Genomic DNA, 27580 nt, shown 5'->3' on the forward strand with positions numbered 1-27580 from the left:
AGCTAACGGTGTTAACTTGGGGGGAAACAGAGGGTAGGTGTAAGGCTTTGGTGATGACGCTGTTGCCGTTAACTGCAGCAACAGCCCGTAATCACCGTATGATCACAGTACAGAGCAGCAGCAATTAGCTAGCCAGCGGGAAACACACACAGAAGGACTCATATGCACTCACAGGCACGCATGGCCAGACTGTCTACCAAAACACGTCACAGCTTGGATTACAACCATAGACTGTATATAAAGATGGACAACTTAACAGCTCCCCAGAAATGAAGCCAACCTCTTGATCACCCCCTGGTGGCTGGTTGCAGTATAGGTCATAAACCCCTCCCCCTCCAAAGTACATGTAATTTTAAATTGTACCCCAAAGATGGTCTCTCTCATGTTAAGTAGTTCTAATCATGCATGATGTATGTTTAAGTGTTAACTCCTCTGATAAGTTTGGTTTTAATTAGTCATTTGATGCTATAAAAAGGGGGTGTGGCATCATGATTGACAGCTGTATGTCAGTCAGTGTGGTCTCGACTAAGTCAGGTAGGTGTACAGGTGGGACCTTGATACCACAGCTCCACTGCCTGATCACTACTGGCAGACTCTGGCTCCAAATTACATCATCAGCACAAGATGGCGGTGCCCATATCCTGAGTATTCTGGCTTCATTTTTGTGCAGTGGGAGGAAGAGGAGACACATGGTCCATCTTTATTTACAGAGTCTATGTTATTACACTATACACAGAGGTAGGATGCCATCACTTCACTGTATCTTTACATAGCAAATAGTTGTTTGCTGTTATATTAATTAAAGCTCTGAATGTCATTTACAGCTCCTTTAAATGTGCCATACTGCAGTGTGCTTATCTTGTGATGTACAGTGAGATTTAATAGAGGTAAGCAGGTAGCATGTAAAGAGGGTGTTTGTGGCTATTTGAAAAAAGTTCATCTGCCAGTAAGTCCAGAGGTGTTTAAACAGCGTGAACTTCTTTTCAGGTATGCTGCTGTTGAATCTAATGCAATTACATAATTAGCAGGAATATTAAAGAACCTGTCAGCCTGCTGTGAATACATAAACTTCACTCTCATAAAGGGTTTACAAATGCAAGTGTTAAATTTAAATCAGTAAATGGCACTGTTTCTCTACTTGAACATGATGTTGGAGGTTCTCATTCATTTCCATATCTAGGGCTGCATTTTCACTATTCACTAATCTTATTTTCTCAGTTGATTGTTTATGCTGCGTTCACATGCCTTTTGGATGGCAAAAAAAAACCACAGTCCGACTTAATGGCAGGACAAGGACTTTGTTCTTAATACTGTCTTATTACTGGGGACATTTTTTCATTCATAAATGTATTTACTTTAAGACTGAACCCAATTTGAACCATTGGAAGAATGAGGAAGAAGTGAATAATGCTTGACACCATATTTCTCAGAGTCTATCTTGATGCCTTTAAATGGCTTGTTTTGTCGGTCTGACTGTCCAAAACCAGAAAATGTTTAATTTACAATCATGTGTCTCAAAAAAGATACAGATAATCACATAGAATAGCTGAAACCAGCTAGTTTTTAGCAATTTTGCTTGAGAAATTACATAATTTCAAAATGATTAATCGACTAATACGTAAAAAAATAAATAAAAATGTAGATTTAGCCATTATCCATGATATTCCATAACCTCAATTGTACAGTTATTTATACCAAAGATCATAATGGCTCTAAAATCTGCTCCTGATAGCTTACTGGCCATGTGCAGTGAATTTGTGTAATCTTGTTTAAAGTCAGGAAGTCAGGAGGGACTGAAACCAGCATGCACTACACAGATAAATCTACAATTTGGTCGCCATTTAATCAAACCTGCATGTCTCTAGACTGTGGCAGGAAACGAGAACACAGTGTAGGAGTCCATAGTACAGGCAGACAGTCCAAAAATGTATCTAGTTAAAATCCTTAATTAGTACATGGTTGAACACAAAATATTCAGATATAAGACCAGAGGAAAAAAATACTCTCTACTAGATGTGGTTTTTATTCAACTCACAGTACATTCTACAGATGCACACGTGTTACATCACCTTAATACAACAGAGTCTTGTAATACCTCCTCTTAAAAATGATGAATTGGTCCTAAAAATATAAAGGAACAAATTTAAAGTCACCAAAACTGTACATTATTAAAAATTCACTTAACACCACATTTGGTTTTCATGTCTTTTTTTTTCTTTTTTGAAAAAACGTCTTGTCCCTTTAAGTGTAACAAGGAACATCAAAGTTTATTTTCCTATCAACGGATTTGAGTTCAGTGTAAGAAACACGTTTAAATAAAACCAAGACTGTGGAGTCATCCTGTCGCCTTCATAGTACACCGACCATGCCGCGCAATATCGTACATTGGCCCTTGTTCAGCAAAAATAAAAAGGAATGTAAGACAGAAAACCGGGCGGGAACGCGCCCAGTACCTCACTATCAGAGCTCCTTTGCAGTTCTAGTCTTTAAAATGGGAGGAGGATGTTCGCCTCGCACATAACCACCTTTCGATGTTTTCATCTGGTCAGACGAGCTACAGACAAACAGTACGTTTTCAACATGGATCAGTTGCTGCAAACACCATGTTGTCTTAGAGCAATTTCATAGTGTAAAAGAGAAACATTGCAGCCATGTGTTGCAGTAGCATCCTTTCAGTCGTACACAGATCAGGTGAAACTAGCTGATAATTTACTCGTAACAAGAGGGACAGTGAACTATAAGAGTCTAAGCCCAGACTGACTGACCAACGCTAAAAAATCCCCCAGTTTCAGAACCCAGTGTCTTTCACACAGCAGCAGGAGGTGGGTATGTGTGTGAAACTGTGTGCATGTTAGTGTGTGTGTCAGTGAGTGAGAAGTGTGTGTGTGTGTGTGGCGTGCAAGACTTTAAGTGGAGGTTATACAACGTCTACTCGTGACAGTCCAAGAACAGATTCCTTTGAGTTTAACTGGCCTTTTCGGAAATCGTCTAGACATCTCTATAAGGTAATCTGTACACATTCACTACAAGCTATTGCTATTAAATAATCCCAGCTATTGTAATCTTTATATATATTTATATATAGAATATATAATAAAAATATATTGAGCAAAAAAATTACTTCTAGGCATAAGACCACGTTACATTACATTTCCATTGAACAGGTAAGAAATGGCCCAAGCTCAGTGAAGAGTTTTGATCCATTTAGTCGTCGAGCGGCACTAAGCAGGTCCAGTATGCAGCAGTTAGGCTGTGATAGTGTGATCAGTCCCTGACCTTCAGTACGAGTCCGAGAGCCAAAATACTCAGGGCCTGAGACCGTGTCATCGCCCCACAAGCAGGGCTTGACCGAAGGCCTCGCTACGACATGGGGCTCGTGAGAGGACGTGACAGGAGAACGCCAACAGGAGATGAGGTGCTGAGGTGAAGACGAGGAGACATAAAGGGAGGAAGGAAAAGTGAAGAGAGATGTGTTCTCACTCTGTGAGGGGAATGGGTACGAGTTCAAGCCAGTTCAGCTGTGGGCCTGGAAAAGAGTCGGCCGGTAGAGGAAACAATAACAGACAAATAGCCAAAATCTATACATATATACCTATACATGAGAGAGTACGCAGAGCTGGAGGAAGCTCCAGACAGTCTTAGCAGTAATGGAAAGAGTGTGACTGGGACGGTGACAGCACCAACAGTTTACAGCCCCACTACCAGGGGGAACGGCGTAGGATCCTATTTGTCCTTGTTTGAGTAGAACTCCGCCCAGCGGCTCTCAAAGAAATGCCTCATGGCGTGTCCAGCCATTCCCACCTCCGACGTGTCCTCGTTGAACAGCTCACAGTTGTTGAAGACGAGCTGAGCGTCTGCCGCAAACTCCTCACAGCTGCAGTACCTGAGACAAGGAAACGACAGGAAGGAAAAAATAATGTCAGAACGCACAAGAGACAGAATAAATACTACTGGAGAGGACTAAATGACCGAAAATTCTCTTTGGTGGGGCATGTGTATTTCTTTTACAAGATAACTAAATACAGAACAGTCCGGCATAGGGGAGTTGAGGCAAATTCTCCTTAACTTAGTCAATCAAATAAGTGGATTGTAGATAAAGGTCAGACTAACAACTGACTCAATTAACATACTTTAGATCCAAGTCCTGCACAGGTCTGATTTTCAAGACCTGCTCCTGAACCAGAACCAGAACCAGAACTGTGACATACATTATAACACCTGCCCCACTACCTGTAGATAAGATGAATAAATAACATAACCGACCCAACCCATCAACACAAGATCCTGATTCAAAACCACTATAATAACTCTGCGCGATTTAAATAATTTGGTTGTGATCAGGAGTGGTCATTTTGGGCCATTTCATTCAAGTGAAACTGAGGTAATATATTTTGAAACAAAGGTAATTCAGGAAATACAATTCAAAAGAACATTTTTTGCCTGTTCTTATCATATAGAGCATCACATCTTCACAGTTAACCTTGACTCTCATATGCCAGAGCTGTTACACAATGTCAGCAGACTTTAAATTAAATCATGATTACTTTCATTTTATTTTTATATATCTATTATCCCACACTTGTAATCCGACCTGCATGTTCTTTGTTTAACCCAGAACCGAATGCTGAAATAAAATTTAGAGGAAAAAAGCTTTAGGTTATTCTGGCTACCCATAGCCTTTTTATATATTTAGCTTAAATGCTTTATTAAAATACAATAGTGGAAAAATACACAACATCACATGATTTTAATGATAGCCTTCTAATATAATTGACTTTAAAAAGATTTTGAAGATCCTAGAGGTATTTTGTGGGTCTGGTTATGAAAGCATTTTCTATCATTCTTCTTCACTTGCATTGATTTGTTCTAGTAAGTTGTGTTGAGATTGTCTGTAATTGTGTACTTAACTTTGTCCTATTTATTATCATTATTTTAGAATTAATGTTTCCTTTTTATTCTGCAGTTATACAGACCCTTTTAGGGCTGCCAGCTAGCATCTAGATAATGTCCGTGGAGAATTGTTTTCTGTGGACTATTTGTTTTGTGCAAGCTTAGTGTTAGGCCCACTGTTTCCTGTTTGCCCAGTAATNTTTATTCTGCAGTTATACAGACCCTTTTAGGGCTGCCAGCTAGCATCTAGATAATGTCCGTGGAGAATTGTTTTGCCTTCAGCTAAGCCCCACCCACCAAAAACCGTCATACTGTTTACCAGCAGTAAAAGGGTCTATAGTCAATATCACCCTCTATTCTGTGGACTATTTGTTTTGTGCAAGCTTAGTGTTAGGCCCACTGTTTCCTGTTTGCCCAGTAATAATTGTTTTATTGAGTATAGTCTGATCCGGCCTTACCCTCCCTGTAGCAGTCTTTCTCTCATGGTGAGGAAGTCCATGGGGTTTTTGATGATGCGGCGGTAGCCCGGCACCAGTCTGGGGTTGACAGGTTCAAGGAATGGCCAGGCGTCTGCGTGAGCCTCCATCTCCATTAGAATGATCCTGGCAGGAAAAAACAATTAATCATCACTCAAAACGAACGTCACTCTGCAGACTTAAAAATGAGTTAAAATCCTGTAGTGGAACATTTATAACAACACTGTGCATGTGATGGAGGCAGGACTCACTCGCAGAAGGTGAGGTCAGGCTGGTTGCGGGTTGTCATGCGACGACGTTTAGCGCCACTTCCTTCTCCAGAGTAGCGGGAAGATGAGGGGGGTGTCACCGACTCCTTGTACCGCGTCGCCATGCCGCCAGTACTACGTCGTGCTGGCTTCTCATCTTCAGAACTGTCGTCTTCATATCTTCTCTTCTTCACCCTGGTCCTCTTTTTGCACGCGCGCGGTGACTCGCCCTCCTCCTGAGAGACAGAGCGTATAAGAAGGCAGGTTGAGCTGTAAATTACTGTATTTTTAAGTTTGTGATTCTTGACTTTTCTAGGACAGACACCAAAACACTGAGTGTATGTGGAACCCTACTTGGCAATAAACCCGTTTCTGATGCTCTTAGATTCAAAACAGCCCTAATTTCTTTCTGTACGTTTTCTGAAGTTGTTTCTTAGTCAAGAATCACAGGACGGGTTCTGACCTGGACGATGCAGGCAGGACAAAACCAGTCTCCCTCTGGCACCTGGGTGATTTTGGGCCTCAGACAGTACATGTGGCAGCCTCGATCACAGCTATCACATAGCAACAGGCAATCATCATTGTCTCCCTTCCTGCAAACCTGGCAAGTCTGCGATCACAGAGAGGAAACCCTCATGGTTAAAATGACAACAAATTTGAATTTGGTGTCGTTTTTTGTGTGACTTTGTGCAGCATGCTCCCAAAAAGTGAGCCCGTCAGAGCCCAACAACAATCTGAAGTTACTTACCACTTTAGTCACCGATCTCTCCCAAGCGATGGCCTTCTCCAGCTGAAGTAAACACAGACAGACCTGGGGAGCACTGCGGCAGCGATCCAAAGCCTGTCGCCATGTTCGTAGTCGAGATGTAATCTCACTTTCCAAACTGGAACGCAAGAAAATGTCTAATAAGCATAAAATATAAAACAAATTCATCCTCTGCATTTTAAAGAAAGCCTGTTCTTCTCACCTGATGACATCCATAGGATGCTCTTCTCCTGGGGTCGGGGTGAGAGGAGCGAGGCGCATCACTTCAGCCGGGTTCCACAGCGGCTCCTTCAGGTAGCGCCTCTCAATGTTTCGCTCAAGGTTGGCCAGCCGCAACACAGCCAAGTCCAGCGGGTGCGTGGCGATACGTGGAAGGCCAGACCACTCCTTCTTGGTTCGCACAATCCAGTCATCACGTGGGTCGGCGTCATGTTCGTAGTACTGGAGGTCTTCACGTGTGGAGTCTGGATCTGGGATCGTGTAGGGCTGTAAGAGGAGGCAGAGTTGAGAGAGGGATGGTTAAAGTATCAGCGAGGGAGATAATGAAACAGGAGTCATGTGTATTTATAACTAAAGACTGAAGTATTGTGACGAAACATTTTATCAAGAGTTTTAATGGTTACCTGAAATTCTGCCATAGGTGTCTCTGTGTTAGACTCAGTCTCATTCACTGCACTCTGAGGAGGCGCCTGGAGGAAACACAAAAAGCAGATATAATGAGTTGTTACTGCTTCCTAGATGTTCAAATAGTGTTTTAAATGGAAATGGGGGAAAAAAGAAGGGGTGATAAAAAATACATTTTTGGGACAGTCATGAGATAAAAGCGATAAAATAATAAAATAGAATACAACTGCAAAAAATACAGCGTTATTCTCTTATAAAGTTGTCAGAGTGAGGTAGTGTGAGGTGACATCTCACCTTGAGAAGCAGGTCAGCTGCAATGACCCGCTGCTCCAGGTCCTCCACCCACTGTAGGGAACTGATGTCAGTCTCCATTGCTTTTTCCTGTACTTGCCAGGGCTGCTGCAGAGCCTCCATTAGCACATCCTTCACCTCCACCTTCGACTCAAAGATAGGGTCTAACCAACAAGAACACAAGTGTGAGGAGAACATGGGGCGACAGGGGAAACATACACATAAGCTGAGTGATAAATTCCACTACACAACTAAGATGATCCATTTACCAACAAGACTCACCGTCGATTGGTTTGGTGCACATCTCGGCTAAACTCTCCATGTGTTTGGCTAAATGCTTATGGAGCACCTTCTCCCTGACGCCCCTTGGATGGAGGGCCTGTAAGGTGCTGTACAGCTCCTCTGGATCCTTGATCCACCACCAGCCACGCACCATCGCTGCAAAAGAAACATGTATTACTCATCACAAATAAATAAGACACAGATGCTACTTGTGTTGTTCATGAAGAATGATTAATGTTTCCTGTTCATCCTAGTCCTAAACATTTATATCAACTGTATTATACTGCAGGAATTGTTAAATGTGACAGCAGTCAAACAAACCGGACACTACTTACATGCTGGTATGGGCTTGACCACCAGTTGTGTGAAGTACTGCTGCTCAAGCTCCTGGAACACAGAGTTGGGAGGGCGGCCACGGCGCTTGGCTGCAGCTCCTCTTGACCCCCTGCGGGCGGGACTGCTCCCTCTGCTACCTCTTCTCCGCCTGCGACCCGGCCTGGGGGGAGTGGTGAGAGCAGGTGCGGCAAGAGGCATAGGAGCTGGAAGAAGCTGTGGGAGAGGTGGTACTAGGGCACCGGCAGGAGCAGGTGGCATGGAGGGAATGTCCTGTGGTGGTGCTGGGGTCGCTGGGTCAGCTGGAGTCAGGCCAGGCAAGAGCGGGTCAGGCTGAGAGGAGGGGAGAGATTATTTATTTATTTATTTAACCACCACACAAACTGCATTATTACAGCATGATTTGATCTATTTATAGTTGTGATTGTGGTGGCAAACCTGCATGAGTGGAGCAGCGAGTGCAGGCAGGGCGCTCGGGATCTGAGGGAGGAGTTTAGGGGGCGAGCTGGGTGAGGTGGGCGTCTGGGGCTCGGTCAGAGAGTTATCGTCACACGGCTGTTTGGGGAGCAGGTTGAACCACTGTCCTTGTTTCTCTGCCATCTCCTTCACACTCTCCTCTGGTCGATTACCCTCTGGAGCATCCCCCGCTGCTGAGCATGTGCCGTTGGTCACCGCTTCCTGTGATTGGCTGAGCCAGCTCTGGAAAGCGGCCTGTGTGAGGTCGTGCATGCCACCGTTCGGCGATCCCGGCCCTTCTTCACCTGCTGACCTGGCACTACTTCGACGCCGGCGGCGAATCTTTGCGGTGCGGAGGTGAAGCTCCACTTCTGGTTTGATTTTTCGGGGGCGTCCTCGTCCTCTCGGCCTGCTCATGAGGGACGCAGTGCCGGGGAGGGGGTCCTCCTCTAGAGGCAAAGTCTCGGGCTGGGGCTGTGGCTGGGGCTGTGGCTGTGGCTGTGGCTGTGGCTGTGGCTGTGGCTGTGGCTGGGCAGGGGTAGCAGAGGAAGGAGAGGACGGGACAGTAGAAGGGGGAGGAGGAGTGGTGGGCATGGGGGTCTCCTCGACTTTGGGCTCCTTTTTGAGAAAGGTGACAGGAACCTCAGCTACAAGGACTTCTCCGGAAGCTGCATGATAGAAACATGAGGAAAATTTAGATGAAGATGGACGAGCCAGGGCTTTGTAAAGTCTACAAATGCAAGTGATAACATTTCTTCAAGACTTATTTTCAGACTCACTCAGCAGCTCCTCTGGCCCTTCGACCAGAACTCCTCCGAGGTGAGGTAGAGCCAAGTATCTGCGCTGGTAACGGTCCTGGCCGAGCAATACGGCCCGCATGGAATGAGACGACTGTAGCAGCTTTTTACGGAAAAACGCTTGGCGCTGTGGAGATCCGAAAAGAGAGGAATATTTGATATAAAGCAACATAAATGTATAAAGAACTGTGTCTGTGTAGCATCAAGCTTACCTTAGTTAGCTTATCTATCTGCCTTTCAAGCTCTGGAATGCTGGCATTGGTAGGACTTTCACTCTGTAACACAAAAGATCAAAATTAAAATAAAGGAATGATCTCTTTCTGATCCTGAAAACACACAACAGCAGATACAGTACGTACATCACTGAGTTTAGGCTCTTCTTTGCGTGCACGGCGGTTGCCTCTCTCCGGGATGAGGCCACTTTCCTCCAGACTGAGGTTCTCTTCCTCGGCCACTCTGGCACTGCGCCTCCTCTCCTCAAAACACAGCTCTTCCTCTGAGCGTCCTGTACGACGCGCTAGTGCCACCTTCAGTCTGCATGGGAGTAAAATAGTCATGGTCAACATGTCGTGCGGCTCTGTGCTACACTGACACAAAAGATCTGATTGACGTGGATTTTTCTGTATTTAAAGAGAGAAAATCTTACTTGCGCAACTTCCCCTCAATGATCCACTTGTTCTTCCTGTAAGTTGCCATGTTTTCTAATGTGTTGTCAATGTCACTGAAATATAAAATGCATACGTTAATAAAGTAACGGAAATGAAGTAACAAACTTTTAGGATCAAGAGCATCCCACAGATTAAATAATACGTCCTTGTTCTGACCTTGTGACAACGTTGCTGCTGTTAAGTTCGTCCACGACGAAACCCAAGATGGCTGCCTTGGTGTCAGGAGGCAGGGCGTGAAATGTTTTGGTCCTCAGCGTGTTGCACACTTCTGCCTCGTAACCATGGCATTCCAAGAAGATGCGGAGGACTTCAGAGACCGTGCTGCGGTTCAGCTCCAACTCCACCAGCTTGTCCCCGAGGATCTTTACTGACTGAAGGTTGGGGTGGAGAGGAAAACGTAGATTGCAATGTTAATGTTGTTCCATCTTTTTATTAAAAAAAAAAAAAGGTCACTAACCAGGGTTGGATATCAGCACCAGCCACCAGCCAAATACTTACAAAATAAGCATATGACTCTAGATTTGCTTCACTTACCAGCCAGAAATTAATGGTAATCTATTGAGTGGGGGGGTAGATTGATAAACAACCAAATGAAGGACAGTATATGTTTGAGATCACCCAGCGGATGGGACACTTGATGGTCACAGAACGAGGCTAGCCACAACAGCTAGTGTTGGCATCAAATTTGGTTTCTGATTAGTTTATGTACTGTGTAGTTTTATTAACTCCCTTAGACATTCTTTGCCAGGTGAGATTTTTGTTGTGTGGAGTGGACATGGACGCTATTTAGGAGGGAATGCATTGGACCACATTCACGTTACCTATTTATTTATTTATTTATTTATTTTTTGAAGAAAATGGAACATGGGAATGCTGATAATTCACACCAGACCTGTTTTTTCAGATGTCATGTGGTGTGTGTCCATATATCTACACCACACACGCATGTTTGCATCACACTGGTGACAAACAGCTTTTATGATTCTTTATCAGGAACTGTATTCATGGAGAAAAATGCTCTCACTGTGTCACACACCTGATAGAATGATGGCAGGCCTGGATCATGGAGTGCAGCCTCCATCAGCTTTATCAGTAGATCCTGGACCTCTCCTTGGCTGTCGCCCAGGCCCAAGAGGCCCTCCTGCAGGGTAGCAAGGCTGGGGATGTCCTTGGGTATATTGAGACCGATGATCTTTCCATAGCCATGCAGGAACTCGACCACAGCCAGGCAGTGTGCAAACGCTTTGCCAGAGAGAACCAAACCAGGGATGCGGGACAGCTCTGGCAGCAGCTGATGGAGACAAAGTTTAAAGGTCACGATTAAAATCCTCTGCAATCACAGTGCTAATGAAGTAGACTTAAGGAATTACAAAACTCACTTTGTGGTCAGTGAGACACATGTCCTCTGTCGGCTTCTTCAGCTCCTCTGCGATCAACTGCTGCCTCTTCCGCTCCTCCAGACGTCTCTGGGCCTGCGCTCTCCTCTCTGCTGTCCTTTTAGCTGCCAGAGCAGCCCGAGCTGCCGCCTCCGCCTCGGCCTGGGCTTTAGCCAGAGCCTTGGCTTTACTCCGAGCACCCAGCACCCTCTTACCCTGCGCAATCCGCTCCTCGTCGGTCTGCTGTACAGGCGGAGGAGCCTCGACCTTGACTGCCCTCCTGCGGCCAGGCTTTTTGGGCTCTGCAGCGGACCCTGATGTTGGCTGTGTGGCGTGAGGGGCTGTCGGGTCAGCCTGTTCAGCCTGGGCCTTGGCCTCTTGTTCAAGCTGAACCCACAGAGGAAAGAAAGAACAGGTGGAGGTGAGGAAGAGGTGGCGCTGCGGAGGAAAATGCTGATAGATCATGTTGTGTTGAGAGTTTGTCTGTACCTTGGCTTTCTTCTTTTCGTCTCTAATCTTCTTGAGCTTGGCATTCTCCCTTCTCTTCATTCTTGCCTAAATAATAAACAGCAGCAACAAAATCAGGATGAAATGTCGACAAGATCAACAGCTCAATATTACAAACCACATTCACTCAGCTACGTACCTTTCTCTTCATTTTCTTTTTGATTTTTGCAAGTTTCTCCTTTTCCTCCTCCGTGAGAGCTTCTAAAAATGGGAATACAAACAGTTAGCTACAGGACAAACTTCTTCACGTTATGTGCTGAGAGAGTCATCTGGCTTTAAGACTAAACTACTAGCTATAAACAAATCCCTGTACACTCATGCCTCCTCCGGTCTACATCCACTCACCCTTTGCTTCAAGTCGCTTCAACAGCTTGGCGTCCACTTTGCTAAGGAGGTCAATCATCTTGGGTTTGGGAGGTCTACCAGGGCGGCGGCCTTGCCCACCCCTCACGCCGCGAACCCTGCGAGGTTTCTCTTTATCAGGGTTTGGAGGTCGACCTCGCCGGCCAGTGATGGCCATGATCATTGAAGGAACCTCCTCATTGGCCAAGAGGACCCACTGCTTACCCTGTGACATATTGTAGAGAATGATGAGTCTTCAAAAATGTCTTCTACACATTTCTGTTTAACTGTGCATCAGTTTTGATCTTGTTTCCCCTTCTTGCTCTTTGTACTGAAGAGTACTCAGTAAGAAGGTCAATATACAGACCTCAGAGGTTTCTCTTTCTTCATAAAAATCTCCAACAGGCATGCGTGGGCTGAAGCTGAAGTGTTCTCTGCTGACCACACTGTCCGTGTGTCTCTTCAAGTACTGGAAGGAGCAATTGGAACAGGCAAGAGAGTAGGAAAATAATCAGTGTTGATGTTATCAATACATCATCTGTTTTTGATTTGCCTTAAGAAACTATGATTTTAATAAATTAAGACATTTATAATGTTGTTGGATAGCCAGATAAAAGTTACCTTGACTATTTCTGGGAACTGCTTCATCCGCCTTCCACAAGGTGTGTAGTACCAGGTTTCGCCCTTCATGCGGTTCTCCATTTTCCTCACACGAATCTCCCTCCTCCAACTACAGTGAAGAGAGTTCATTATTAAAACAGGACCATAGCGAACAAACTTCTCAAAGCGAAATAAAAAACACACAGCTCAGAGACCTCAAACAAGATGTGTTAAAGAGCGAAGCCCAACTTCTCTTTGGTGGCATCTAGTGGTGAGGTTGCACATTGCAATCAAATGAATACCCATCCTCTCACCTCTCCTTTTCCAAGCATGTAGTAGAACCTACTGTAACTTTCAGGTAATGTAAACAATGCAAATGGCCCTCCATAGAGCCAGTGTTAGGTTTGTCTGTTCTAGGCTACTGTAGGACAACATGGCAGACTCTCCACACTAGAATATGATTTGGCAACTCCTTATATCACACCTTGCACCAAGAATTCTCCAATTGTACCCTATACTTTTACACTGTTTCACCATAATCATGAGTTCATAAGCGAGAGAGGGGTAGGGGACAGGGGAACAGAAGAGGTTTAGGTAGATAAGGAAGACTAAGGGGAAGGATCAAGAAAGGGAATCACTGTTTCCAGGCTCACTTATCTGAGTTAGGCTTAATATTCGATACTATTCTAATCTCAAAATACAACCCTGTCTTCTACATCATCTTTTATTTTTGTGAACTTATTGTTTCAGAACTCTCTTATGTGAATTGAAATGAGCGTTGAAATAATATGATTTACTTAAATTTCCTCTTTGGATCAACAAAAATATTTGGAAAAAATAATTTTTTTATATTAAATCAGGCTTGAAGAAAAAAAAAATCAACAGTGTAGATGCTGAAATTTTATGACAGTCCTCGAACACCTCAGTTTGCACACACTTTGCTTTACAAAAATATTTTTACATCTTTAGGGGCCGTACACATGCCGCGTCTTTAACTGCCTGGAAAACTTGAGGTCAGGCGCTGGGACCTACTCATGCGTTTTCTGTGCCAGCTTTCACAAGCGCGTGGCAGGTTGCATCTAAGGTTGCTAAGCAACTTCAATAAGTACCATATCATAGCCTATTCACCTGAAATCCTGAGTGCAGAGCTGATCTTCTTCCAGGCACTGTGTGTAGGCCCATTGTCTTTGAGACATATATAAAGCTCTGACAGCCCTGCACTAACATGATCATCTTCTTCTCCATATTTACCACAGAGTGATATTAATGGAAGAAGGGAAAGATGTCTGTCGGCTGTGATTGGTTGTTCCTCATCACATGACATGTGGTGCATGCTGTTGTGCTCCAAAAGTTGAACTTTGTTTATGTCAGGGCGCAGCTGTTGCTCACTGAAAAATAGGAGTTTTCGGGAACGCGTGCACGCATTGACAGCATCGCTCTGGCATTTGAGTGTGTCTGCTGTGAGTCTACATTGAAAAAAATTATTTGCCACGCAAAAAACGCGGCATGTGTACGTCCCCTTAGTCAACAGTGATTTTTATTTGAAGTGTAAAATGATGGAATAATGGTAGGATGAACAAAACTCCACGAGGGAACATTACCCATGGCGCATTGGGAATTGAACCTGCTCTTCAGTTGCAACCCTCCTCTGTCTGCCGGATTCACCTGTTCAAGAAAAATGCACACAACCACATTTAGCATTAGACTGTTAGATTGTGATATCATGTCTCAACAAAACACCATTACATTATGTGGAACAGCCCCTCACAAAAAAATTACTAAACCTCTTCATTACCTGCCATGGAGCTGTCATCATCATTTTCTTCAGCATCATCAGCAGCAGCTGTTTCGCCATCTTGTTTAGGTGTTTTTGCCACATTTCCGTCTTGGTCTTGTTTCCTGGACCTTCTTGCCTTCTTGGGTTTTTCCACTGCTGCCTTAATAGCTGAAGCCAGAACAGCTTCAATTGTGGCGGTGATGGGATCAACCTCCTCTGCGGGAGGCCCAGCCTCTCCACATGCATCTGACGCTTCTTTAGCATCCACCTTAAGAGGCTTCTTCCTCTTCCTGCCCCTGGTTACCTCCTCTTTATTGCCTCCTTCTTCTTCAGTCTTAGGCTTCTCCACTTTAGGGGTTCGAACCCGAGGCTTCCGCTGGGCCTCGTCAGGAGCTTAAAAGACAAACAGAAATGTTTTGAATTAAACCCAATAATTTAACATTTACATTTTGTTGAATTCAGAATGTTTAAATACCTGGGGTTTTAATCCATATTGCCTTTGGAGTTCGAGGTTTGCGTGGTTTCCCTGGGGTTTTCAGAGGTCTACCAGCAGCTGGCACAGGTGGATCAGTTACTGGTTGGAGTGGGTGTACAGCAGGGCTCTCTGCTGGGGTACTGAAAGCGATGAAGTTCTCATCTCTCATCTTGAAACTTGGGGGGGTCATTGCTTCATTAACAGTGGTCTTAATGCTAATGCGTCCAGCTGAGTCTGGTGTGTCGTGTCCTCTGGGCTCCCACTCTGCTTCAGGTTCTGAGATGAAACAACAAGAAAATGAATTTGTGTAGGAATAATTCAGAAATAAAGAATGACATACAACACAGAAAGACGAGTAATCTGTTTTGGAAATACATCTATCTCTATTTGGTGACAATGAAAGCAATGTCTATCCATGATCATGAACTTCAAGAATGTACCTTGAGGACCTGGCTGAGATGGCACAAAGAAGCGTGAGTTGGACACATCACTTGAGTCGACAGATGGCTCCTCCATCTGAGAAGTGTTGTTCAGAGAAGACTCCGGCATGGATTCTTCTGTGATATGACAGCTGTCCTTGGTCTCTTCTGCCTCAGATGTTTCTCCTTCCCTGGTGGAGTCCAGCGTGTCATCTCTGGAGTCCTCCACAGAATAGTTGCTATCTCTAGTGGTCTCAAACGCAGTCGATGGTTCCTCATCTGCATGGGAAGTGCTGTCAAACTGAGAAGTGTCCTTTCTCAGGTGAAAGCTGCTGTCAAAGTGAGTGGAGTCGTCTACGCTTGAGCTGTCACCATCTAGAAGAGAGGTCTTTTCAAAGACAGAGCTGGCGTCGATTCTAGAGGGGGTGTCGAATGTTGAATTGCCATCAAAGCGAGAAGCTGTATGTGAAGAGTTAGCGAAACTTTCTTCATCAGTCAGATGTTCTTCCCTTGTGCTGTGAAGATGTGAAGACTTTCCAAGTGGAGACTGCTCCACCATAGTGTCCTTAGCTTCACAGCTTTGCATGTGGTGCTTTTCAGAAGCTGTCTGTTTATTCTTGGGCTTTTGATCAGGAGCGACTGTGGTCTGCAAAGGTTTCTCAGGAAGATCAGTGAGGGGTTTGAGCGAGCAAATGTCAGACTTATTAGTATCAGTAGCGTCCACCCTCTGCGATGTCCTTATTGTGCCCGAATCAAGCTGAGGGAGGTGTTCCTGTGGTTCCCCATTTCTTTTATTGGCCAAGGCTTTCCTATCCTCACTATGACCATGGTGCTCTGGCTTGGGAGACAAAGGCTTCAGCGCATGAGGAGGAGTGGTGTCCGGAGGATGCTGCCCAGAGTCAAAATGTTGGACCACTCCAGAGGACGTACCCTTTGCAGAGGGCACAGACACCAAGGCAGGAGGGGTGGACAAGGGTGCAGTCCTGGAGGCTTGAGTGGTTAGAAGAGGTAGGGTAGACAGAGGTCGAACTGTAAGACTTTCACGGGCTGCTAGGGAGGGTAAGTTCACCGCCCCTGGTGGTGATGATGATGCAGAAGCAGTGGAAAGACCACGGTCAGCAGGCGGAGGAGTGTATGTCTGACGCTGGGGTGTGGGGTCGCAAAGTTTACTGACAACTGAGGGAGTTTTGGACACAGACATGAGAGAAGCAGATGTTGATATACAAGAGCCAGGTGGTGTTAAGGTTGAGGATATTAGAGGTGGAGCCACACCAGCAGATGAGGATTTTGCACCCACTGACGAAGCGGAAAACATTAATTTTGGGGGTCCAGGCTTTTCATGCTGAGCTCCAGAAGTATCAGGAAAGCAAGACTTCATCAGAGGTGGCTTGGACCCTTGAACCATCTGCTGAAGGGATGAGATGGGTGCAGTTGTAACAGTTAAAGGAGGCAATGAAGAGTTGGTCTGATGAGCTACAGACTGCAATGAAGAAGAGACTGGAGGGACTGAAGAATATGCTGCAGGTCTAGACACAGTATCAGCTGAAGCAAGAGGTGTAGACAACTTCTGAGGTGATGCAGGCAGGGGGGAGGAAGAGGACCCCACTGACAGATGCTTGGATACAGCAGGGGACGTCTCAGTCACAGCAGAAGTGGGAGGCCTGAGGCCTTGCTTCATTAGAGGAGGTGAGGAAAGTCTTGGAGGAGCAGCTGGAGAATGAGCAGAGGACACATTGGGGGGCGTTGAGACTTGTGGTGGAGCAGATTCTACGTCAGGGGATGATACTATAGGTGGCCCAGGGGCGGATGTGGGAGACTCAGAGACAGCAGGAGCCACAGAGACCCGAGGAGGTGTTGAGGCCTTGCTGGACTCAGAGAGCTGAGATGACACAGACTGGGGAGGTGTATTAACGGCTGTCTCTCTAACAGGGGAAGCCATTTCTGGACGCTGAGGTGCTGGCTGTTCAGAATGCTGACGGTAATCAGGTCCCACATGAGCTGCACTTTTGGGTAGCCTGTGAGCAACAGGTGCCCTTTCCATGCCATTATAGCTTGTGTCTACCTCCTTTACAGACTCTCTCGTGTGCCCTGAAAGAAAGAGAAAACACAAAAAAAAATCAATAAAAAATAAGGCTGTTTACTGTTTTTATAAGCTGAATTTGCAGTGAGTGTATTATGCATTGAAGCATTTGGTCACTGTTTTTCTTAATCAAACAGTGGCACCTGCTGGCTGAATCTCGGCACTATCCCACAGCTGTGCACCGGCAGTAAGACCGGCCCAACACCAGACATTCATGTGCAAGAAATAACTAGCAGAGCTGCATCTTAACAGTATCTTTCATTCTGATTCATTTGCTGAATATGTTCTCAACTAAAAGTGGCCTTCACAGTTTCCCAGAGCCAAAAGTGGCCCATTTAAGCGTCTGTTTTCGTCTGACCAAAAGTACAAAACCCTAAAATGTTCAGTTTTGTATTAAGTAAGATAAATAGATGATATTATAACATAATGTGTAGGAGCCACTGAAGCACATGTTAAGATTTGGTGACAATCTGTATTGATGTAGCATATTATAAAGCTTCTGATGTTATTTAAGTTTACACAACAGTTTTTGTATATTTTAGTGCACACGACAAAAAGATTGTTACAACGTCCACATAGGTTTGGATTGTAAAAGGTTTTTGACCGTGTTATGCAATGTTTTAGTGTGTAATGACGTGTATCAAGTCTGTAGTGTACTAGACAAGAAGTGATTTTGGAAGGACTCTGCCTGCATATTTTGTTTGTTTTGTTTCTCTATCCTCAAATAAACCTGGTTCAAGTTTTTCCTCCCTCATGTGAGTATCTTAGTTCTTCACAAAGGGAACAGGAACATGAGTCAAAACTGAGATACCTTGCAAACTAAGTGGAACTTGGGTATGTTAAAATGGCCACTATATGATGGAAATGATACTAAAATTGAATGAAAAAACAAACAAATCTTCACATGCAGGAAGCAGGAGCCAGAAATTATTGGCATTTCTGCTTGAAAAATGACTAAAATGGTTAACCAGTAATGGAAAATAGTACTGTTATATACAGATGTATGTCATAGGAAACTAACGCAAGCAGGGAGTGTCATGTTTTAATATGATCAGCAGCTGGGATAGCTAGGCCAAGCATTGCCAAAGAGGAAGAAGACCATATGACTGTACAAGTATCACTCAACTGGTGACATTAAAGCAGGAAATGCAAAGCAAAGGAGACATTTTAATTAATGGGGAAATTAAAGTTTGACAGATACCACAAATACACAGTAGCACCAAAATTCCAGGCACAAATGTGAAAGTAATTACTTTTTATGGGAACTAAAGAAACATAGACTACTATATAACTGTAAGGAAAAAGTGTAAAGTGGTCACCTTGCATGACGGTAGACAATCCCACATTGCTTGCATGAGGGCTTCGCTCCCTGCTGTGGCTCTTGGGTGATCCACTATCCTGCACTGTTGACGGTGACATCATTGGTGTTGAGGACATCCCCACAGGGAGAGGGCTGCCAGTGCCCCCTCTGCCTAAACTGTGGTGCTGTGGGCTGCCACGTGGAGGAGTAAAATTCTGGGCAGCTGGGGGCATCATCTGAGCCTGACCCTGGGGCTGAGACTGCTGTGACGGCTGCTGCTGGGGAGACGGCAGGGGCGGGTGCTGGGGTTGATGCTGGTAGTAGGGCATCCCATTAGGCATGAGGCCATAATGCTGTGGTTGCTGGTGCTGCTGGTGGTGGTGGTGTGGGTGACGATGGGAGTGGAGGTGCTGCTGTGACGGTTGATGTGGGGCCGGTTGTAAGGACTGCTGCTGGTGATGCTGTGACGGTGTAATTCCAGGATGTGCCTGACTCTGGTAGGTCCCATACATACTGTGGGAATTATAACTAATCTGCTGTGGGCCAGGGTTACTCCTGTTCCAGTACTGACTCCCAGTAAGAGGCATGTTCGGTGGGCCTGACACAGGGGGCTGGTGGGAGCTTTCAATGCCCCCGTTCAGCTGGTACTGTCCGTGACCCTGGAAGTGGTGCTGTGACTGAGGCTGCACCATCCCAGGTGTAGGCTGCTTCTGGTGCATCCCGTGCCCAGGAGAGGTGCCCATGGCTGGACTATACTGAGGGTGTCCTCCCCACAAGTAGTCGTAGCCCATGCTGCTCTGGTGGTGGTTGCTCATGTGTGGGTAAGGAGCTGTTGGTGGGTGGGAGCCAGGCACACCGGACCCGAGTACAGTAGTGACGCCATTCACATTCATTTCGCCATTCATATCTGTTACACACAAGAACATCAGTCGAGTTAGAAAATGAAAGAGAAAGTGAAGTGTTGCTCTTTAAAGTCATACAAATTTTCAAAATAAAGCTCAGTGCAATGGCTGAAAATACTCACTCTTCCCCTGCTGAGGAAAACTCATGGAGGACCCGTTAGTATAAAGAGAATCCCCTGAGGAGAGTTTCAGTCCTGAGTTTGCTGAGGAGTGGGTGCCATAGTTGAAATGATTATTTGACTCCATCTGGAAACCAAAGAGAGCAGAAAGAATAAACACACAGATTTACAATCTACTACCCAATGTTCATTCAGTAAAATGTGTAGAAGAAGACTGCTTAACGCGGCTTAAGTGCACGCCACGCATCGCCATATGAATCACAATTTTATTCTTTAATTCATCCCCGTGCAGCTTTGAAGACGCTACGTAATATGTACGACATTTCTTTCCCAAATGATTTTGGCAACTGCATCTTGTGACAGCACCATTTCGCTCCAACAACAACAACCGTCAAAATGTCGCAGCCAGCAACAGCAGATGCCAGGCCTCAGCGAGCCGTAATGGACAAACGGAATATTACGATAGAAGCTCATCACTGCCGCTGATGAGGCGCTGCTAATGTGAGCACATCCTCCTCGATCTACCATGATACGTTCACGGCCCAGGCAGCCACGGCCACACAGACTGTACCCAACACCCGGCGGCCTCGGCCAAGTAACAATGGAGATTAGCGGCGATATTTTACAGTCACTCCGAGGCCCGAGGCACTCTTCCCACACCACTCGCTGTTCAACACTTCCACACCATTGTAACACCAAAGTAGCCCTCAATGGATACTTGATTTCCTAATTCAACAAGGCCGTCGCAAAAGCAGGCGCCGCGTTAGCTAAGTCGCGTTAGCTGCGTTCTCAAATGAACAATTCACTTTAAAGCGCTGCTAGCCGGGCTAACAACTCGTACTGTAAACGTTAAATATACGTTAAACTCATTAATAGGTTGGACATAAATGTTTACTTTACCGTGAAACATCGGGTAAAAATACCCCCCGCTCCTGCTCCAAGGTTATTTAGCTAAATCATCACAATAGAACCTAGCTAACACACGCTAGCTAGGTAGCTAACTGATAGCATCATCTACGTTAAGTACGGTACAGAAGCTGCGATGTTAGCTAACAGCCAGGTAGAAGGTACCGCAGCCACGCTGCTGTGGATCCATGATGCCCATCAGCGATAGAGAGCCCCGCGGATGGGAATAAATATCAGCCGGTGTCTTGATAACGACTCACGTTAACTCAGTCAGACTCGCTTGTTAACAGATGGGAGGCGTGCTCCCTTTTGTTCACGGGCTAACGTTAGCTAGCAGCCAGATGAAGTTACATTGTTTACGCTGCACGCACACAGACAATTTTTTTGCAGAGCATCATCCTCCCACACTGCCACCATCAAAAGTTTCTCTCGTAATTCAGTCAAAGCTATCCAACCTTTCAGTCCTTGGATTTCGGAGGCGCAGATGCCTCTAAACCTTCGTGTAAGCGGTTATGCGGGTGAAGATGGCACAGCGGTAAATAATAAACAACTATTCCCTAACCTTTGGGTTTTAAATTAGCAAACATGGCTGGTGTGGTCCAGTGCAGCCATGATCACAGAACAGAGCGAACAGTAGGAGTGTAAACGTCCCAACAACAAGCACACACACTTCCGGTCACATTACTTCACGAGACTTCACAAGAAAATACACAACAACAACAATAATAACAAGAAACACGTACTTTTTAAAATAAAATATATATTATTATTATTATTATTAATAATAATAATAATAATATTTTTAATAATAATTAGTTACCCCAAATAACGGTAGTAAAAGTATAGAAAATGTTTTTAAAATACCAAAATAAAAATGCCTCTGTCAGTTTTTATTCATACAATATTGCATTATTAATACTGATGAATTAATATAACTTATTGTGGTACTTGTTTATATATGTGTGTGTATCTACAGTGTTAGTTTATAATAACGCATCGTATTTTCAGTGGTCGGTCGGTTACTTTTGACATGTAATAGGATACAGATTACTAGTTACCCTGTTGAAAATGTAATGTTACTGTAGCTATTTTCATTTCTTTATCAAAGTAAAGTCACTTATTAAGATGAAAAATGTCCAGAAATAGGCCATGCCAAAAAAAGACATTCCTGCACAGCGAAAAAATGCAAAGTAAAATAATGAATGTTACATTCTACAAATAAATTTCAAATTTTATTTACTTTTATTTTATTTTATTTTTTTACCATAGAAAATATATTAAGATGTAACCCCTTTGTAATCACCAACCTTTTAATTAGCAACTGGATTTTTTTTTCTCATTTTTTTGTAATTTAATTACATATAACTATTTATATGTAACTAGTTACTCCCCAACACTGTGCATTATGCTTATTATATATTAATATAAGTAGGTAACAACAGTCAAATTAATATACAAATAAATAATAGAGCTAAGAGTACAATCTGCAATCAATGCAGCATTGAATATAAATACTCGAGTAATGTAGTCTACAAAACCTCAGAACTGTATTTAAGTACTTGAGTACTTCCACCACTGTTACACACTTGCTAAAGTGGTTAATTGTTTATGGCTACTCAACTAAGTTCAAGTGTGTATGTGGTGTACCTTTTTTTAATGAAATTTGTCAAAATTATTTTTTTTAAATTAGTTGTTTGACCAAGTAAGAGTATCATTAAAGAAGCTGGTTTTAATAAAAAGTTTAAAGTTTAAAGTATGTAATTATGATCCAATCATCAGTTTTCCTCTTCCAGGTAGAAAATGCCCGTCAAATTACGCTTTTATTTTAATGTACTTCATAGTGAGAACAGGAAACTAGTAGTGCAAATTACAGTCGCCTTCTCGGAAATGACAGTGAGGAAATCAGGCCTGTAGAGGAAGTATGCTAATATTCTGGGCCAAGGAGCCTGCAGGTTTCTGGGTCCTAGCACCAAAACGAGTTACAGTAACATAAAAATCATACTCTAGTAAATACTGTATTATAAATATTAATAAATACTATAAATACAAAAGGCTAACTATGTTTCAAAACTTACTTTTGGTTTTGGACAACATAAATATGGGCTGTATTGAATCTTTAAATCAATTTCATTATTAATATGTAATATCAAACAATCCCTCCACAATATGATGATTCTCTCTAAAGGTCACCAAAAAAGTTGCTCAGTTGCTTCCACAATATGCCAAGTAATTATGTATTCTGTCCAAAATTAACAATTACAAAAAAAAAAACACACTTTGTATTAAAGGAAAATTAATAAAAAAAAAAAGAAGTCAAATATCATTTAAGAACAAAGCATTTAAATGATTCTTAAACAGTTTATTAGAAAGATGTAGACAATAAAAAAAGAATTTCCACTGTAATTCAACATCATTTGTCTCCCCTTACATTTTATTGACAGTGCAAATATAATTTGGTCATTACATGTCGCCATTTCGTTCTGACACGCGCTCACTGAGAAGGGAGGATCATTCTTGATGAACAAACGGAAAGAACCTGGAGAATAGCAACAAACCACATGACGCTGAGGTCCCACCAAGCTTCGAGCCTCGCCATCAGCTGTGAAACATTTCACCTTGCTTCTGCAGTCTAACATGAGTGTGTGTGTGTGTTAGTTGGGTATGGAGAGAGGAGCTGTTAAGATACTAAATATGTGGAACCCATTCAGATTGCCAAAGAGGGTGATAAACTGGGAAGATGCTGCAATGATTTCAGAATATTCCAATTTTACGAACATTAAACAAGGAGTAAAGGGAAACATGTAAGCTGGAAGGTTAAGCCACAGAAACATAAGACTGGCTTCTGGATATCTAATTCACGGCACATGGAAGGCTTTAGAGGAACCCAATCAGTAAATTTATCTAATTCTCATGATGTACATAGCTAGTGTCTTTAAAATCAAGAGATTAACTACACTGGTCGACTTACTTAAAACCACGACATTGGGAATGGGTGGGCCTAATCCGTTTAAACCACATTTTATTTGAAAACAAATTGTAAATCTGTTAACACATATTGCTCAGTTGAGGACAACTATACAGCTTTTCCAACAAATAATGTGTGCTTACTTGTAATATTTAACAGTAAAACAAGATACCCAAAAGGTGCAGTACAGCAAATGGAAGTGGAGATAGCTGCTCTGTACAATACCATGCATATCAACCTTCAGTGTACTGATCGGTCAAGAGTTTTGGAGCTGAGGCTATGGATTTAAATATGGCTACTGACTCATATGTACAGTTGTTTGTCACTGCCTTCAATTTCAAGATATACATTTGTTATGATTCCTCTTGCCCTCTGTTCTTCCATTTTCTGTCCAGAGTCTTACAGTCTTCTATTCCAAGTCTGGCAATTCTGAAAGACAAAAGGAGAAATAACATTAACATGGTTCATACAGATTAAGGCATTTATTTATTTAATGTTTACTTGTATGGGGACAAGTACGTAGAATACATAAATGCCCCACACCAGCATTTATAGCCTAAGCTAATTTGCAATGCCTGTCCCTAGCTGGGCCTTAAAATACAAAAGACTCAGCAACAAGAACACAAGTGACAGTGCAAGGTACAAACAGGAATAAGTTCACACAGAACAATACAAGACAAAAACTGCAATACAAAATTAGCACCATAGAATAGGAAGCACCAAATTAGTAATGGCTACATAACTGATTCCTCTTCAAAAACTGTTTCAGTTTGAGCTTAAAGTGATCGAAATCAGGATCCAGTTTAAGTTCTGTAGGTAAAGAATTCCACGTGTTAACTCCAAGGACAGAAAAAGCTGTTAGTCCAAATGAGGATTTACACAGGGGAACCTTACAGTTCTAATTTTAATGCCACTCAGAAATAAATTTGACAATAACCAACATTGAAGGAAACCAACATGTGATACTTCGGGTTAGGGCCATATTTGGCCCAAACTTCTTATATGTAACATAAAACATTTTTGATCAAGTTAGATGATCTACTTTTAATGCTGAGAATTATATTTTTTTATTACTTGTGTATCTCATTAGTATAAACGTATCCATGTAGGTTGCCTTAAAAAAAAAAAAAAAGAAGCCTGTTATTAATTTATCATTTGAAGGGATGTAATGTATGAGTGTTGTTGGCTCCTCCATCCTAAGCGTGGGCAACCTGCAGCTCAGGAGCCACATGCATCTCTTGAGTCCCTCTCTAATGGCTCCCTGTGACTTTGACAAAAAATTATATGGAAATGAACAAACAGTTATATTTAAACATTTTATTTTTTATAAGTGATAATTAAATTTTTCAACTGTATAAATGTGTAACCTGTACACTCTGTTAAAAAAAAAAAAAGTTCTAACATCTTGTCAGCTATGTGCATTAGACGTCTACAGCCTGGCGCTTTTTCCTAAATTTGCCAAATCTTAACAGCGATGGCTGAGCTTGAGTCTTCTGAGTGATGCTAGCTATTGATTTCTAATCCAAAAAAGAAAATGTCTCAGAGGAAAACAGAGAATTTCATAGTCAGTGGACAGATTTGTTTGCTTTCACTACTAACACTGCATTGTCCAAGTACCAAATAATCAACAGCCCACTGCAGAGCAGCTTCTTTGTTGTGAGACATATTAATGAATGGCCATTTAGACCTATTAGGAATGTTTAAAGGCTAATTTAGATTAAATAGGCTGCGTTGCCATCACTATAAAAGGCACAAATATGTATTGTGGCTCCAGACAGATTTTTAGTAAATTATTAAAAAAAATAGATATTACCAATTTTTTGAGATTCTACAATGCAACTTAAGAAGAAAAACATTCATAATATCCTACTTCCCATGTCTTAGAATTTTTAAGATGATTAAAAGATTGATTTAAGACATTTTAATACCAATTAAGGCCTTATTTTTAGATTAATAATTCCACTGCCTTTCAAAACTTTTTAGGGACCCACGGGACCGTGATGAAACCTCAAATCACAACAAAGGTATTATCCAAAAATCCCTCATAAACAGATATAATGTTGTTACAAAGGCTCATGGATACTTACTCTCATCATCGCTATCTGCAGAATCATCCTACAAAGACAAAAGGATATAAGGTTAAATAATGTTACATATTAATCCTGATTTATTAGTTCTCTACAATGAGACAACAGCCTTCATCCTACAGACACTCATTAAAATCTGCTCAATGATCAGTTTTTATTTCTGCAAACAAACTTTTATAACGCTTAGAAATGAAGTCAAAGAAAAATATTCTTACATCATCTGCACCGTCTAGATCATGCAGGTCATCCTCACCCCCCATGTTGTTCATCATCTGTAAATATATCAAACCACAATCATTAACTATTAAAGTACTCATTGTTAAATGAGTGGAGAACAATATAACATTTGTTAAATCCCCCCTCAGTTTAAGTTTGGTTTATACATCAGTCTAATTTTTCAAAGTGGTACCAGAAATGATTCAATCACACAACTGTAGAGTAGTGCTGCAACTAACGATTATTTTCATTGTCGACTAATCTGTCGATTATTTCTTTGATCAGTCGACTAATCATTTTATCGAAAAATGTGTTAAAATGTTGTTGAATGTCGGTCTGTCTCTTCCAAACCCCAAAATGATGTCATCTAATGTCCTGTTTCATACTCACGCCAAAGGGTTTTAGTTCACTGTCACGGGAGAGTGTGTAAAGCTGGCAATATTTGAACGTAAGAGGCTGCAATAAGATTATTCTGGGGTTCTTTTATAGTACTTTTCTATGAAAAATGACTCAAACCGATTAGTCGACTACTAAAATAGTCACCGATTATTTTAATAGTCGATTAGTCATCGATTAGTCGACTAATCGTTGCAGCCCTACTGTAGAGTTTAATTTTCCTACAGCACTTAAAGGAACACCACTTAAATTAAGAATTCCAATACCTTATTTCCACGACCTAGGAAAGTTCAATGTTTTTAGACTAACAGAATGTATGTTTTCCTTTTTCTACCTAAATGAGCTTTATTCTATTGTAGTGTTCTCAGTTATAAATCAGAAAATATACTCATATACTCAGAACATTCCCCCTCAGTGTCATCTGTAACATCTTTCCCAATTTATAGTCTAAAGAGCAGTTCCAGACTTAATATCTCATGACATCACAAATTTGAGTTTTAGCACTCTAGTTTTTGGATTTTGGAGAGAGTTGTTCATGTTTACATATATTCTTGGACTGTTTAGACCATAGGAATAATATGCAAGAATTCTGAAAATGGGCGACAACTGACAAACATTGTAGAGATACAATGTTCCTACAACGCCGCAGTTAACCATATTCCAGCCAGTGTGCGGCAGTTGGCTCCTGGGGATGGACGGTGTGGCAGTATGTTGGTGGATTAATGGAGTGGAGGATGAAGCTGTTGGAGGGTAAAAACTACACACGACAGGCTTTTTGGTTCGTTGCCAGGGGTTGACAAGCTAATGACTATCAGGGCTGTGCCTCTTTCACTCAAAAAGCGCAGCTGCAGGCTACTGGTAAACTATTCTATACTGTCTTTCAAGTGTAGTTGCTTTTTTCTTCAGACTAGCAAGAAGGCGGGTGTGGAGAGGAAAAAAGAAGAATCACTGCCCCCAAGTCTTATAATTGTTGGGAAAACCCCGCTGTTTGTTCTGGCATCATGTTGACTAAAATCTCTGAAATATATATACACACACATATACATACATATACAGACATGTGTGTGTGTGTAATATATATATACACATATATATACACACACATATATACCATAAATGGACATGACTCTGATATGGCCCACTGTGTTTAGATGTATGATATATATACACACATATATATATATATATACATACATACATACATATATATATATATATACACATTATATATATATATATATATACACACACACATATATACATATATAAATATATATATATA

General features: G+C 42.5%; 2 protein-coding genes across 5 annotated transcripts in view; both read right to left on the reverse strand.

The window, feature by feature from the left end:
- Nucleotides 1–2000: 2000 nt before the first annotated feature.
- baz2a (bromodomain adjacent to zinc finger domain, 2A) lies at nt 2001–21296 on the reverse strand. 4 transcript variants are annotated; one of them, XM_050066274.1, is made up of 30 exons: nt 21197–21296; nt 19732–19855; nt 18727–19614; nt 15349–17415; nt 14909–15184; nt 14452–14826; nt 14258–14321; nt 12678–12786; nt 12424–12525; nt 12060–12282; nt 11854–11915; nt 11697–11762; nt 11211–11594; nt 10868–11122; nt 9988–10202; nt 9810–9884; nt 9523–9697; nt 9376–9438; nt 9146–9290; nt 8349–9034; nt 7913–8243; nt 7578–7733; nt 7299–7459; nt 7004–7069; nt 6583–6866; nt 6363–6498; nt 6078–6224; nt 5618–5850; nt 5349–5492; nt 2001–3883 (listed from the first exon to the last, which is right to left on the reverse strand). In XM_050066274.1, exons 2-30 carry the CDS (start codon nt 19853–19855, stop codon nt 3724–3726), a joined length of 8172 nt encoding a protein of 2723 aa, XP_049922231.1. In that variant the 5' UTR covers nt 21197–21296; the 3' UTR covers nt 2001–3723. The 4 variants fall into 4 exon arrangements, with proteins under 4 accessions (XP_049922231.1, XP_049922229.1, XP_049922232.1 ...); XM_050066272.1 differs by having other exon boundaries at nt 21090–21258; XM_050066275.1 differs by lacking the exon at nt 21197–21296 and adding an exon at nt 20800–21018.
- A 1682-nt stretch (nt 21297–22978) lies between these two features.
- Nucleotides 22979–27580, reverse strand: part of ptges3b (prostaglandin E synthase 3b (cytosolic)) — an 8190-nt gene continuing 3588 nt past the window's right edge. The window contains exons 6-8 of the mRNA XM_050066276.1: nt 25902–25958; nt 25687–25714; nt 22979–24028 (exon numbers count right to left, since the gene is read on the reverse strand). Of these exons, the coding sequence (XP_049922233.1) occupies nt 24009–24028; nt 25687–25714; nt 25902–25958 (105 nt within the window). The 3' untranslated portion in view covers nt 22979–24008. The remainder of the gene's footprint in view (nt 24029–25686; nt 25715–25901; nt 25959–27580) is intronic.

Source organism: Epinephelus moara, chromosome 16 (assembly GCF_006386435.1).
Source record: "Epinephelus moara isolate mb chromosome 16, YSFRI_EMoa_1.0, whole genome shotgun sequence".
NCBI lineage: Eukaryota > Metazoa > Chordata > Actinopteri > Perciformes > Serranidae > Epinephelus > Epinephelus moara.

Coding starts and splice junctions, on each gene's coding strand:
- baz2a (XM_050066274.1), bottom strand. CDS start 19,855: ATGGAGTCAAATAATCATTTCAACTATGGCACCCACTCCTCAGCAAAC. Junction 9,698..9,809: donor ATTGAGGGGAAGTTGCGCAA/GTAAGATTTTCT, acceptor ACTCCCATGCAG/ACTGAAGGTGGCACTAGCGC. Junction 5,851..6,077: donor GTCCTGCCTGCATCGTCCAG/GTCAGAACCCGT, acceptor TCTGTCTCTCAG/GAGGAGGGCGAGTCACCGCG.